This window comes from Furipterus horrens, unplaced genomic scaffold (assembly GCF_987537825.1).
Source record: "Furipterus horrens unplaced genomic scaffold, mFurHor1.1.pri manual_scaffold_8, whole genome shotgun sequence".
NCBI classification, from domain to species: domain Eukaryota; kingdom Metazoa; phylum Chordata; class Mammalia; order Chiroptera; family Furipteridae; genus Furipterus; species Furipterus horrens.
This window is the reverse complement of record NW_028327178.1, coordinates 27,149,833-27,165,551: the sequence shown is the minus strand read 5'-3', so window position 1 is coordinate 27,165,551 and position 15,719 is coordinate 27,149,833. Positions and strand designations below refer to the sequence as shown.

Genomic DNA, 15,719 nt, shown 5'->3' with positions numbered 1-15,719 from the left:
ATGATTCAGATGTTGGCCTGCTTATAGCTTTCCGATAAGTTTCTGAGCCTCTCCTCATATTCCTCACTTCTTGTTTCCTCTTTCTGCACTGGTTGACTGTTTGTTCCTTCCCTATGTTTTGATTTGTTGATTTGATCCCTGGTTTTCTCTCCCTTACCACTTGTTTCATATGTTTTTTTGTTTGTTTCAGCAGGACTAGCCTTCATTCCTTCCCCGTCTTGTTTAAGTTCTGCTGTCAGGTCTATAAGCATTCTTATAATCAAAGCTCTGAACTGAGCCTCAGAAAGATTTCCTATCTGCTACTTCATTAGTTTAGATATTTGCTGTCTGGTCAGCTGCATCACCGGGATCTCTCTCATGATCTGTGACATCCTGAACGTTTTGTGTTTACCTTTGCTTCCTGGGTGGGGCTGTCACACCTCCTACTCTATAGGGGGCGGAGCCCCGTGCACTCGTCACAGCCAGGTGACCCTTCTCACCACACTGTGGCATTTTCTGTGGGGGTGGGAGTCCAAGATGGATTCCTGCCATTCACTCTGCTCTGAGAGACCAGGAGCCTCCTCCTCCATCCCCACCTCCTCCGGGCCTCACAGTCCAAGACAATGGAGGTTTGCCTTCCCCTGCTTTGGAATCGCAGGCTGACAGGTCTGGTCTGCAGCTGGGGGTGCTCCCCAGGCGCTTCCTGCCTCCCCCTAAATACGGGTGTCTGTGCTTACCGCTGTCCTGCCTCCGTCACTGCTGCTGTTTCGGACAGCAGAGCTTGAACTCTCCTCCCTGGCTTGGCCCCTCCTACCTGTCCATACAAGCACCACTTCTTTATAACTTCATACGTTGGACTTCCATTTATTTTCTGGAACTTCTGGTTATTTCTGGTTTTGCAGTAGTTGTATTCCTTCTTAGTTGTGGAGGGAGACAGAGCATGTCAGTCTAGGCCTCCATCTTGGCCGAGTATTTTATTGTTTTTGATGTAATTGTAAATATGATTGTGTTATTATTTCTTTTCAGACAATTCGGTGCTTTTGTATAGAAATACAGTTGATTTTGTGTGTTGATACTGCATCATGCAATTTTAGTGAATTCATTCATGAGTTCTAACAGTCTTTTGGTGGCATCTTCAGGGTTTCTATATATAAGACCATGTCATCTGCAAACAGAGACAATTTTGCTTTTTCAGTTATAACAGAGATACTTTTATTAATTATTCTTGTGTAATTGCTCTGGCTAGTACTTTCAGTATTATGTTGAATAGAGGTGGCAGAGAAGGAGCATCCTTGTCCTGCTCCTGATCTTAAAAGAAGAGCTTTCAGACTTTCACCATTGAATGTGGTGTGAGCAGTGGGCTCATCATATATGTCTCTATTATATTGAGTTACATTCTTTCTATTCTCAGTTTCTTGAGTTTTCATGAAAGAATGTTGAATTTTGCCAAATGCTTTTTCTGCATCTATTGAGTTGATCATACAATATTTATCTTGCATTCTATAGTTTGGAGTGTTCGATTGAGAATTTTAGCATCTATATTCATTGTAAATATTGGTCTGTATTTTTCTTTTCTTGTATTTTACCTATCTGACTTTGGTATCAGGGTAATGCTGGCTTCATAAAATGGGTTTGAGAGTTTCTTTCTCTTCAATTGTTGGAAGAGTTTTAAAAGGATTGGCATTATTTATTCTTTAAATGGTAGGAGTCAACAGGGAAAGTCTTGGACTTTTCTTTCTTGGGAGGAGATTTTTGGTAACTGATTTAATCTTAAATAAGTCATTGTTTATGCGTTCAAATTTTCCATTTCTTTATGATTCAGTTTTGGTAGATTGTATGTTTCTAGGATTTTATCATTTTTTCTAGGTTATCCAATTATTATATTTGATGTGTAATTGTTCATAATAGTCTCTTGTGATCCTTTGCATTCCTGTGGTTGTAGTGTCTCCTCTTTCATTTCCAATTTTATTTGAGTCTTATTTTTTTAGTCTAGCTAAAGGTTTGTCAGTTTTGTTTATCTTTTCAAAAAAACAGCTTTTATCATCTTTGATCTTCTCCATTGTTTTTCTGATCTCTATTTCATTTACTTCTGCTCTGATCATTGTTATTTTTTCTTTCTACTAACTGAGTGTTTTGTTCTTTTTCTAGTTTTTTAAGGAATAAAGTTAGGTTTTTTGAGATTATTTTTCTTAATGTAAGCATTTATTGCTTTAAACTTAGCTCTTAGAACTGCTTTTAATACATCCCATAAGTTTTAGTATGTTGTGTTTCTATTTTCATTTGTTTCAAGTTATTTTTTGATTTATTCTTTTACTCATTTGTTGTTCAGGCGTACATTTTTAAATTTCTACTTATTTATGAGTTTTTCCAGTTTTCCTCCTGTTACTGATTTCTAGTTTCTTACCATTGTGGTTGGAAAAAACACTTGGTATGATTTCAATCTTTTTAAATTTGTAAGAATTGTTTTGTAATCTAACATGAACTCTGTTTATACCTGAGAAGAATATGTATTCTGTTGCTGTTGGATTTAATGTTTATGTATGTTTATTAGGTCTTTTTGGTTATTAAACTCTTAGTTTTTATAGGGTAGTTAATCTATATACTTCTCTTTGTATATCACTGTGCATAGTTAGTGTCAATTGTAGAATATCTATGACAATGATGGAAATGATATTATTTTTACAAAACTCTTTGTGGTTTTATTTTACAATTCAAGAATATAGTTTTATGGATTTCATTTCTAAAACTTAACCAGAGAAAATTTATAAAAAATTAAGAGAATGGTTGGTAAGGGTCACATATTTGGTGCCAGTGAATAATTGGCACTCTGACTCTTGGTTAGAACAACTTCATGCTAAGTTCTTCAACTGCTTTCCCTCCTTAGTACATTGAAGGTGGAGCTAAGTTAGCACTGATGGTTACAATTTCTTCTTGGAGGAATTTTTCTGTGACCCAGATAAAATGTTGGTTAGTGAGCTGTAGCCTCAGCTTTTTGAATTGTCATTATGAGAAGTGCCACCCATGAATATGTTGGGCAGGGTCAGTTTTACTTGGTCTCACTAGAATTTCCATTTTAGATTCTGGTAACCAAAACACGCACTTCCTTAGTGTAGTGGATAAGGAGAAGCTTTAAATTTCTAAAGAAGAGATTTAAAGTGCTCCTAAAACATCTATAATGTTGAGCTTTTAAATGGTATTTTAACCAACTCAGACTTCCCCCACTCCTTTATAAATAAAGAAAATTTAAATTCTTGTGAAACTGCTTTGTCTTTATGTGTACTTAGGAAGAACCCATTTCTTTTTGGAAGATTGAGTTTTAATTTGAAAATAATTGCTGGATAATATGGTTAGAAGATGGTCTTTCAAAGATTACCATTCAGTTTCTTAGGTTCCATAGGATTAGACATTCTCTAAATTTATTTTTACAGTTTAAAAACTCAAGCTGTATTTAAATCAAAAGAACTGGTTGCTGATAAAGAACTTGCTAAACCCCGAGGGCTCAACTTGGATATGAATGGGAGTGACTCTGGACCAAGGTAAACTTGAACAGGGGATCAAGGCAAGAATATGTAGGATACAGATATTAAGGATATGTTTGATATATAGTTATAGCTCCTTATTGGTGAATCCAGTTTTCTGATCATATGAATAAATACATACTATTTATAAAATTTTGAAATATAGAAAAATGTAAAGAGAAAAGTAAAAATTATTCATATTCCTACCATTCGGAGACAATTTTATCTTTTTATCTTTCTTTTATAATTATATATTGAGTAATAGGAATTATACAGAATTTTATTTTTTGCTTTTTTCACTACATCATTTTTTTCTGATGTCATTACATTTTTATGAAAACATAGTAATTAATTCACTCAACAAATGTCTATTGTATGACATCTATTATTCAGTATTTATCTATAAGCCTGTTGTTGGATAATACAGGGTTTTGTTCTTATAAATTACACCTTGAAGACCTTTTCTGTAAATTATTTACTTCATTTCTACATATTTCCTTGGTATAGATGCCTATAAGTGGACTGCTAGCTCAAAATATATATGAATCCTTTAAGATTCCTGATGCACATTAACAAGATGCTTTCCATAAAAGTTAAATCTATTTATACTTTGAAGCTGTTTCATAATTCTTTTTTCATGAAATTTGAAAGTTTGGGGGCTATTTTTTTTTCAAATATATACATGTATATCTTCCCCTATTCTTTTTCTCCTCTCTTTTGGGACTACATTTACTGGTATATTAGACCTTTAGATGTTATACTGCAGGTCCCTGCCTCTCTGATAATTTTTTTTCTTTATTTTTTATATTGAATAATTTATATTGATCTGTCCTCAAGTTCACCAACTCTCATGTCATTTAGAGTGATTTTTTTTTTTAATTTCAGACACTGGGTTTTTCAGTTTTAGAATTTTCATTTGGATCTTTGTTATAATTTCTATTTCTCTGCTGAAATTTACTATTTTATTCATTACAAACATTTTTTAAATACTTATCTGCTGATTCTGACACCTGGGTCATCTTGGGGGTTCATCTTCATTGATCAATTCTTCTCTTGAGTATTGGTCATGTTTTTGTTTGTTTCTTTGTATGTTTAGTAATTTTGGATTGTTTCCTAGTCATTGTGAATGACTCTAGAATTAAATTATGTATATATTTTTGAACAATGTTAAATTTTTTGTTCTAGCAGGCAGCTAACTTGACTGAACTCCAATTTCAAACTGCCTCCCTTGAGTAAGTGGCAATAAAAATTGTTGCTGAGTTTTTTAACTTCACCTGGGATGCTTGAGCCTGCCCTGTTTATGTATGTTTCAGGGGTCAGCCAAAACTGTCCGGACTGTTACAAGGAATATGACTCTTTTATTCTTTCTCTCCCTTGTCCTGAAATTGTTCTTATCCATCATGTTGTTGTTTTTGGTTTATACTCATCTTCCTGAAACATGTCCTTCAATAGCTTACTGAGAAGGAGTAGAGAGGCAATAATTTTTTGAGAGCACATAGCTCTGAAAAAGGTCTTACATCTATCTTCACATTTAATGTATAATTTAGCTATATATAGATTCTTGGTTGTCAATTATTTTTCCTCAGAAGAGATTGAAGGTTGGGTTTCATTACCTTCTAGTTTTCATTGCCATTAAAAAGTATGGTGTAGTTTGATTCCTTATCTTTTTTATGTGACCTGTTCTCCATGGATACTATTAGAATCTTGTCTTTTTTCTGCATTGTTGTAACAATTAATGCCAATGTTCATTCATTGGACCTTTTTTCATTAATTATACTTAGTAATCAAATGTTTCTTCCAATTGGGAAACTTTGTTTAGTTCACATATCTTTTTGTCAATTTTCTTCATTTCAGTTTTTGTTATGTTTATATTCTTTCCTTCTATTACTCAGATGTTGAATCTTTTGGAATTACCTCTCATTTTCTTATTTTTCTATCCCGTCTTTTATATCTGTTCCTTTTTTTCTAGTTTCTAAATGGTTTTCTGAACTTTATTTTTCAACCCTTCTGTTGAATTTTTTACTGCTATAATTTCCAAGAACACATTTTTCTCTAAACATTATTTTTTATATAAGAATATGTACTTGTTTTATATATACAATAATTTTTTCTTATCTCTGGGGATATTATTAATAGATTTTGAAGTTCCGTTTCTCCTGGTGCATTGTCTCAATTTTCACCAAATTCAAGCTTCTTTTGTCCACAAATATGTTATGAGCCATTTGTATTTAGACAAAGCAGTGAGAAGTTATTGAAAGCTCTCAGTATAAATGAGCAGAGCTTGTCAATTAATCAGCTTCCCAATGGTGTGATCAGGGAGGCTCTCTGGGGATATGCCGTTAGTGTCTGTAAGTCTTTTCTCTGAGGCTGGCCATTTTCTTTAGGGATAAATCTTCTGCCTTGTTGGGAAGAAGTGATGGAGTATTGTATAAGCTTGGCTGCCACTGTGGGAAGCCCAGTGCAGGAAGAGGAGTAGGACCCAGTGCTCATTACGTAGGTTTTCAACTTAATACGCCTTTTAACCATATGGTATTTCTGTCTTCAACTGCATTTTAGGCCCCAAAGACAGGAGTCTTTCTGGTTCAACCTCTCCAGGAGAGTAAACCTCCAATCTTCACAAGTTTGGGAGAGATACTTGACTGGCTCTGAAGATAGAGGAGGGCATCTTGGCATCTTGAATTTTTATTGCTATGCAGACTTGCTTTTAGTCCCACCTGTATTCCTACCTGATTCCTCCAATCCCTGAGCCTCGCAGGTGTTCTCTGGCATGTTTCAGGTTAACCCCATTCTCTGCTCTGGTCAGCAAATATTTCAGTTTTGATTTTTCTACTTGACTGAGTTTGAAGTCATACACCTGCTTTTTAGGCTTCTAAAATTTTGTGACATGTCTTATTTGTTGTCCTTTCCTCTCCCGTTTTTTTTTTTTGCTGCCGTATAATTTTATGTCTTTTTTTATACTTTTACTATAATTTTTAGAGATTTCAGAATGGAATAAAGATTTGTTTTCAATTAGCCATGTTAATTGGCTCAACAGTATTGCTTTTTATAAATAATATTTGTCATTTAATAGGCAAAAACATAGAATTTTAACTTAAAATATTTTTTTCTTATTAATGGTATTCACATTTAGCTAAATCTTTATATATTTACTTGCTTGCTAGGAAAAATAAAATAAAATGCTGATTAGCCAAAAGAAGAAAATAACACATACTCATATCATTAAAGATAATCTTAGTATATAACTTCTAGATCTTATTTCATTATGAGTATATGTTTTTATAATAAACATTTTGTTTCATATTCCACTTTATTTTTAATCAAACTTTGCTAAATTTCAAAATAAAACATGTTCTTGTAAAAAGTAAAACATCTAAAGACACATCAAGAAAAGATCTATCACCTTTCGTTCCACATTCTATTTTCTGTTCTGAGCTGTCTGTTTGAATTAGTGTTAACACCCTGATGTGTATCCTTTTATACTTTTCTTTATGCTTTCATATGTACACAATATGTATAAATATTTGAGATCAAACTGAACCCATTGTTAATTTTTTCTCCTATTTAAAAGTACTTCATGGTCATATATCAGATTTTTAGATGTAGAACTATGGTAAGTGGAATAATTTTCCCCAAATATGTGCCCAAATCCCTGGAACTTCTCACTGTTACCGTAATGGTAAAGGGCATATGCAGCTATGATCAAGGAAATAGACCTAGAGGTGAAAGATTATCTGGATTATTTGTGTTGTCCCAGTCTAATCACAGGAGTCCTGAAAAGGGGAGAACCTTTCCTTGCTGGGTCAGGGAGATAAGATGGAAGGAGGAAGGAAAGTTCCAAGCATAAAAATGACTTAACTGGCCATTGCTGGCTTTGAGATGGAGAAGAGGTCACAAGCCAAGAAATGCAGGTAGCCTCTATAAGCTCAGAATAGTCTGCTGGGAGCTGGCAAGGAAATGGAGACCTCAGTCATCCAATTTCAGGGAACTGAAATCTGCCAACAACCCAACTGAGCAAGGAAATGTTCCCATCTAGACCCTTCAGAAAGGAACATAGCTGTGCCTACACCTCATGTTAGCCCAGTGAGACCTATGTCAGATTTCTGATGTATAGATCTATAGAATAATAAATTTGTGTTATTTAAACTACTAAACTTGTGATAACTTGTTTTAGTTATCAGCAATAGAAAACTAATTCAAGTACTAACATTTCTTATAAATGCACAAGAGTCCATGGTTTATATATGCACCATTAACTTATCCAGCACTTCCATTGTTGGATATTGAAGTTGTCTCAGGTTCCTTATCACTACACACAATGCTATAACAAACATGACTGTACTTATTCTCGTGTTCTGGTACTTCTGTCTTATTAGGATAAATTCCCCAAAATGAAATTGCTATTTTTACATAAGTATATTTTAATATAATTTATAATTATAAACTACACTAGTCTATGCCAATTTTTTTTCCCTAAACGTTACAGCAATTCATACTCCCACTTACAATTTGTGAAAATTTTCATTACTGCTGTTCAGGTAAGTGTAGTGAATCCTTTGGAAGCTAGTGCTTCAGTCTAAGAGATGGATGTGTTTTAAAAGTTCAAGTACATACATCTGGGCATGCATGTCCTATTCAAAAAATTATGACAAAAATAAGGTAAAACTATGCACTGCTTTCAAAAAATCTTATCTAATATACCTTTGATATAGGCCTTTTAAAATGTTAATCCACATTATAAGAATTTAAAGAAGTTTGACAGTCATTTGCCAGTAGAACTCCCTAGATAAAAATTAATGTTAAGCTAAATTTTGTTTATTTGGAAATTTAAATTATCTTAGTATTAAAAATACTCTGTGTATTTAAAATATTAAATTTACTCAAGTGAGGCATTAAGAATTTGGAACTAAAATAAATGAGATAATGAGGAAGTAAAAAACATATTTTTTATAATTAACAGCTCATTTTGAGTTAATTATATACAATTACCAAAACCTAATTGCAATTTATTTTCTATTATCTGTGGGAAGAATCACAGGCAAGGGAGCTTACATTGCTGCCTTCCTGCATAAATACTATAGAATGAGAATGAATAATATGTGAGGCCTTAATGACAAATAAGAGCAAATAGTAGGGCACAGCTGAGCCAAACCATTGGAAGATAATTATCACATGAGAAATGGTAATGACTTAGAAAGTCGTGAGCAACTCTGCTTCCTTATAGGTTCTCTGGTTTGTTTTTCACTTAGTTAATTTGATGTTTGTTTGTTGGCTATGCAAAGATGACCCTTCTAAAGAGAGAAGCAAAGCAAGACAAAACAAAACAAAACCTGACTTGCTAAGTACTACAGGAGATGTAGAAAAGCCCCTGTCTTCAAGAACTCTGATTGTAGAGTAAGGCAAATATACAAATACTTATTATCTATACAGAATATAAGGGCTATAAAAGAAAAACAAATAAACTAAGAAAATGTTTGTGAAAGAGGTAATATTTGAGATAAGTCCTAGAATTTTAGTTGGTTAGGAGTATCTGCAAGCGTGTGTGTGTTTCAGGTGGGAGAAGACCTGGAAAAAGTTTAAGTAGAGGAAGGAAATCACACAGTGTATGTGGGGCTCAGCAGTTAATATGCTTGAGTTTGACCAAAAGAGTAAGAGAAAATGAAACTAAAGACTGAATCAGTAAATTAGGGTAGATTATAAAAGGGTTTAAATATCAGGCCAAATATTTTGGACCTTTGTGATTGGAAGAATAAAAAAATCAAGGAAAAAGCTAATTTTGTAATGAAGATGATTAATTTGATTTTGATTATTGGAATAAGGGTCAAGAATGCCAGGTTTTAGTCTTTCCAATAATGAGCCATGTGGCTTTAAAGATAATGCTATGTGCCTCAGTCTCCTTGCCTGTAAATGAGAGAGTTAAAATGGATTTTTACTAAGAGTTTCTTCCATCTCTAACAGTTTGTGATTATTAAGCAGGCTGGATTTCCAGACAAAGCTCTCTAATATATAAGTAGAATTTTGGATCTAAATGTCCTAAGAGAAATTGAAGTAAAAAATTTAGATTTGGGAGTCATCTGCATTGGTGTTGCACCTGTGAGTATAGATAGTAATTTCTAAGAAAAAATTTAGAGAAATAAAACCTTAGAAAATGCCTACATGTGGGAATCTGAAAGAATAAGAGTGGCAATATGAAAAGTTGACAAAGAAGCAGGCTGGTGCAATGTCATGGAAACAAAGGAGGAAAAACAGAACTGGCACCCTGGAAAGAAATTTGGTTGATGGAGTATAATTTTAAGGATAAGAATGACCTATACATTTTCATAATCTTGGAGAAGTGACTAGTGAAGGAAGGAAGAGATTGCAGAAAATGAATAATTGATGGAGCACAGTCCTAGGAAAGGATCATTTGTCAATGTCTCAGTTATTTGTGCTGAATTCTCTTTCTCTTCTTGTACCTGGACCCATCCCTTCTTCTGTCTACACATTCTCCCTGTGTGACCTCATCTAGACCCTTGGCTTTAAATATTATCCATGTTCTGATGACTTCCAAATTTTTCTATATAGCCCTGACCTTTCCTCCAGTCATTAAACCCGTGGATCCTGTGAGGACTCCTACGAGATAGTCTTACAGACGTCTCACAGGTAACAAAGCTAGAACAGAACTCTTGTTTCCCTTTTCCACCGTCCAGTCCACTTTCACTCCATCCCTGCCTTTATCTCTATTAATACTAGCTATCTATTCAGCTAAAAAAAAAAAAAAAAAAAAAAGTCCCTGATTTCTCTCCTTTCTTCCCTTTCTTCCACCAAAGAGTCTCCTAAGCACTTTTTTTGTTTCTGTTCCACCTCCAAAATGAATGCATACCTCCCACCATAATCCAAGCCTGGACTTCAGCAAAGGTTTCCTAAGTGGTCTATTTTCTTTCTTTCTGTTCTTAACCCCCTGAAATTCTTTTTCCACAACAACTGGAAAGATCATTCAAAAATAGCAGTGTACGTACTTCCTTGCCTAAAACTCTTCAAAGACTCCTCAATGCATGTAGAATAAAACCTGAACTTCTTGACTGTCATAGAGTGTTCTACATGAAATCTGGCTTCGGCTTACCTCATCTCATACCAGTCCTTCTAAACATTTAGTGTCCCCCTACTCCCATTTTACTTAAAATTTAAATTTCTTACCATGGCCTTTATGTTGTCCTATCTTGACTTTGCACTCTCTTCCTTGCATTCTATGTTCCAACTTCATTGGCCTTGGTTATCATTTCATTTTCTAGTACATGCTGCATCATACCTGTAGCTGACATTGACACCTTTAATCCTGTCCTTCCTAGTATTAACTTTTATAGACAAGAGCTTAAATATCATCTCCCAAGAGGATACTTTTCTGATCACCCTAAAGCCTGTGTCTCCCATTGTTCCACATTTCAGTACTCTGAAGTCCCACCCAGTTATGAGCTTCATAAGTGCAAGGATCATAACTGTCTTGTTACATATGATATGTTATAACATCTTTATGTTACAAAGACTGTATCTTTAGTATATAGTAGGTGCTCATAAAATATTTGTGGAATGGAATTTTAAAATCTCAGTCTTCTCAGTAAAGCATGAAGGGAGATCATCGAATAACAAAGGTGATAATAATAGTAACATCTAGAAGGAGGATGCAGATACTTGGAATAGCCTCAAGGGAAGGGATAATAAGTTACCAAAAGATGATCAATTAGCAGTACTGCATTCATAGTACGGAAATTCCCTCAAATTGACCTCAGATAGGCATCTCTTGGAAGAGTAAACCCAAAAAGCCAATATGTATATAAAATCTTCTTATAACTAATCTTGGAAAAATGAAAATTAAAAACAAAAAAGGATGACATTTTTAAATCAATAAATTGGCAAAATGAAAACTTTAGTAATATCATGTGTTAACAAGAGGGTGGAGAAACAGGTGCTTTGCTTTGATATACTGCTGATAGGAATGCAAGTTGCTACAGCTACTTTGGTGGTCAATTTTAGAGTTATCTTTTTATAATATTTTTAGTTATTATTGATCATTGGCAAAGCAATTTCCCTTCCAATTATCTCTCCCTTCCAACTTCTCTTTTATTTCTTTTCTCTGTGTAACTCATAGAAAACCTCTGGCCTAAAGAATTGCTCTTGCAAAAAGAGAACATTTTGCCAATTTATCTTTCAAAATTCTTTAGCAACATGACTGATTAATGTGGGTGGGGAATCACTGTTGTCTACCTTAGACATACTAGAAATCATCAGTAAAATTGTGATGTTGGGCTCAGAGACATCATGTATAAATATAACCAAAGTAAAATGAGAAAAATGTTTGCTATAACTAATATTACATAGCTTCAATAATAGTACTCTTCGGTACTTTCTTCTAGAATCACATTTCAATATTTTAAAATCCTTTACATATTGATAAATATAAGACTTATTACTTAAACCGAGAATTACCATACGACCCAGCAGTTCCTCTCCCAAGTAACATACATCCACACAAAGACTTCTGTGTGAATGCTAACAGCAGCATTATTCATAATACCCCAAAAGTAGAAACCAGCCGGATGTCCAGCACCCAGCAAATGAATAACAAAATGTAGTGTGCCCATACAATGGACTGTTTGACAATAAAAACAAACAAAGTGCTAATACTTGCTACAACTTGGATGAACCTGAAAATATGCTAACTGAAAGATTATCACAAAAGACCACAAATTTTACCTTTCCATATATATGAAGTGTCAGAATAGGCAAATCTATAGCTAACATACATAAGTTTGTGATTGCCCAGTGCAGGGAGTGGGAATGGGGAGCAACTGCAAATAAGCATGTGCTTTGATTGGAGTCTTGGAACTATTCTAAAATTATGTTGTGGTTATGGTGCACAACTCTAAACTTACTAAGAATCACTTTAAATGGCAAATTTTATAGTATATAAATGACTTCACTAAAACTTCAAAAAATTGTCCTCTATTTTTAGTATTGTTCAGTATTCAAAATAAATTAAACTAAGAACAAAAGAAATGGTGCAAAACTTTGTTTGCTTTCAGACTACATCAGCCTTTTTCTTTTTCACCTCAAGATTTTTCTGCCCATTTTCTCTAGTTGGGAATTGCTTTTTTTCTTTTTAAATTATATTTTACTGATTATGCTATTGCAGTTATCCTGATTTTTCCCCCTTTGCTTCCCTCCACCCAGCACCCCCAACTCTGTCTGACAATTCCCCCTCCATTGTTCATGTCCATGGATCATGCATATAAGTTCTTTGGCATTTCCTATACTGTACTTTACATCCCCATGGCTATTCTCTAATCTATTTGTACTTCTTAATCCCCTCACCTCTTCATCCATTCCCCTACACCCCCCTACCATCTGACAACCATCAAAATGCTCTCTGTATCCATGACTCTGTCTCTGTTCTCGTTTGCTTAGTTTGTTTTTTAGATTCAATTGTCGATAGATATGTATCCTTTGCCATATTGTTTTTCATAGTTTTGATCCTCTTCTTCTCCTTAAATAAGCGCCTTTAACATTTCATATAATAATGGTTTGGTGATGATGAACTCCTTTAGTTTTTTCTGGGAAGCTCTTTATCTGCCCTACAATTCTAAGTGATATCTTTGATAGGTAGAGCAGTCTTGGCTGTAAATCCCTGTTTCAAATATTTCTTGCCAATCCCTTCTAGCCTACAAAGTTTCTTTAGAGAAATCAGCTGATAGTCTTATGGGAACTTTTCTGTAGTTAACTAACTTCTTTTCTCTTGCTACTTTTAAGATTCTCTTTTTATCTTTAACCTTTGGCATTTTAATTATGATGCATCTTGGAGTGGACCTCTTTGCATACATCTTGTTTGGGACTCTCTGTGCTTCCTGGACTTGCATGTCTATTTCTTTCACCAAATTAGTGAAGTTTTCTTTCATTGTTTTTTCAAATAGATTTCCAATTTTTTGCTCTTTCTCTTCTCCTTCTGGCACTCCTATAACATGAATTTTGGACCTCTTGAAGTTGTCCTAGAGACTTCTTATACTATCCTTTTATTTTTTTTGGATTATTTTTTCTTCTTATTCTGATTGGTTGTTTTTTGCTTCCTTATGTTCTTACTCATTGATTGGATGGATTCTCGGCTTCATCCACTTTACTGTTGTTTCCCTGTAAATTGTTCTTTATTTCCCTTAGTATATCCTTTGTTTCTAACTGGCTCTTTTTTATGCTGCTCAGGTTCTCATTAAGCTCCTTGAGCAACCTTATAACCAGTGGTTTGAACTCTGCATCTAATAGATTGCTTATCTCCATTTCATTAAACTCTTTTCCTGGAGTTTTGAGCTCTTCTTTCATTTGAGCCATGTTTCTTTGTCTCCTTATTTTGGCTGCCTCCTCATGTTTGTTTCTATATATTAGGTAGGGCTGCTATGACTCCGTGTCTTGGTAGTGTGGCCTAATGTAGTAAGTGTCCTGTAGGGTCCAGTGGCACAGCCTCACCTATCACCTAAGCTGGGCTGAGTACACCCTCCTCTTGTAGTAGAGCCTTGGTTGCTACTGGAGTATCAATAGGAGGGATTTACCCAAGCCAGTCAGCTGCAAGGAATGGCTGTGACAACTGACCACCAACCTCCACCCACCATGGAGGATCAGCTGTTTGGGGGCAGGGTGGTGGTACTCCAATGTGGCCTATAGCTGTGCACTGGGTATGCTGGCCTTGAGGTTTCCCAGGTGGTGCAGGCCAAGGTCAGCCACCCTCCCCCCACACCCCTACCCCCACCCTGTGTTTTGCCCCAGGGTAACCTGCCTGAGCTATAAAGCAATCTGAGTTGGCTGCTACATGTGCTGGGCTTGGAGCTTCCCAGGTGAAGCCAAACTGTAATTCTAAGCTGGCTCCTGCTGGTGCTGGCCCTGGGGCTCACTGGAACCAGCTGTTGCTTGTTTGATAGGATTTGGGAAGTTGTGAAGCATGAGCCAAGACCAGCCAGCCATTCATATGGAAAAGAAGCTTGGGCGGGCCCATAAGTTGGATGGGGCAGAGTCTCTGGGGATTTCTGAGGTAGGTCAAAAAGTGTTAGCCAGGTTGATGGAGTTTCAGATATGGCACCAGCTTGCCAGCTCCATGGGGGAAAGATTTGGAAAAGGGACAATGGCCTCTGCTTGCCTTGATGCCAGACACTTCAGTTTCTCCCTGTGTACCGCTGGTGCCTTTCAAGCTGCTATCCCAGTGCTGGAGCTCAGAAGGAGTGAGTCTAGTAGGTGAGTCGTATGTGGGTACTTTAAGAGGAACTGCTTGGGGCTCCAGCAGTTTCTTCCACCCACTCAATCCCCACTGGTTTTTGCAGCCAGAAGTTGTGGGGACTTATCTTCCTGCCACTGGAACCTTTGGCTGGGGGGCCTTGTGTGGGTCTGGGACTCCTCACTCCTGAGAGATCCCTCCCGAATTTGTATCCACCTCACATGGACACAGGACCAGCCCATTCAGTGTCTAGACCCCTACCAGTCTGGATGGATATGGTTTCTTTGATTACATAGTTGTCAGACTTTCATTCAGTTCAGTTTCGTAGTTGTAAGACTTTTGATGATCCTGAGTGATAGTTGTTCTATATTTTGGTTGTAATTTTGATGTGGTTGTGCAAAGAAGCGAGCCGTGTCTGCCTATGCTGCCATCTTGACCGGAAGTCCAGGGATTGCTTTTTTAAACTTAATTCTCCAAGATGACATTTCATTCTGTATTCATAACAGATACAATGATGCGACAGATAAGAGCAATATTATGCAGATTCTGTTTATGAGACCTATGTCCCTGGAAATGATAATTTGATTTTGAAAAATTATATATAACTTTTTGTGACAGCATGGATAGACCTGAAGATTATTATGCTAAATGAAGTAAGCCAGTCTCAGAGAAAGACAAATACTATATGATCTCACTTATATGTGAACTCTAAAGAACAAAATAAAATGAAGAACAAAAGAGGAACAAGCATGGAAAAAAATAATAAAATAAAAATTATATATAACCAACAATTCTTAAAAGATAAAGTGGTGATAAATATATAACTTATGAAATCAACTTTAACATCTTTTTTTTTTTTTTTTTTTTACTGTTATTCTATTAGAGTTGTCCCAGTTTTTCCCCTGTTGCACTCCACTGCCCCACCTCCCCATCCCCACTCCAACAGTCAGTCCCCACCTGTTGTCCATTCCATGGGTCATTTATACCAGTTCCTTGAC

The 15,719-nt window shown here is 35.5% G+C and overlaps 1 protein-coding gene across 1 annotated transcript in view; it reads left to right on the top strand.

Annotated features, from left to right (window-relative positions):
- The window catches only part of KIAA1328 (KIAA1328 ortholog), a 255,457-nt gene that overhangs the window by 168,254 nt on the left and 71,484 nt on the right, over positions 1 to 15,719 (top strand). Inside the window, exon 8 of the mRNA XM_090285632.1 lies at positions 3,408 to 3,515. Coding sequence (XP_090141758.1) covers positions 3,408 to 3,515 — 108 coding nt within the window. The remainder of the gene's footprint in view (positions 1 to 3,407; positions 3,516 to 15,719) is intronic.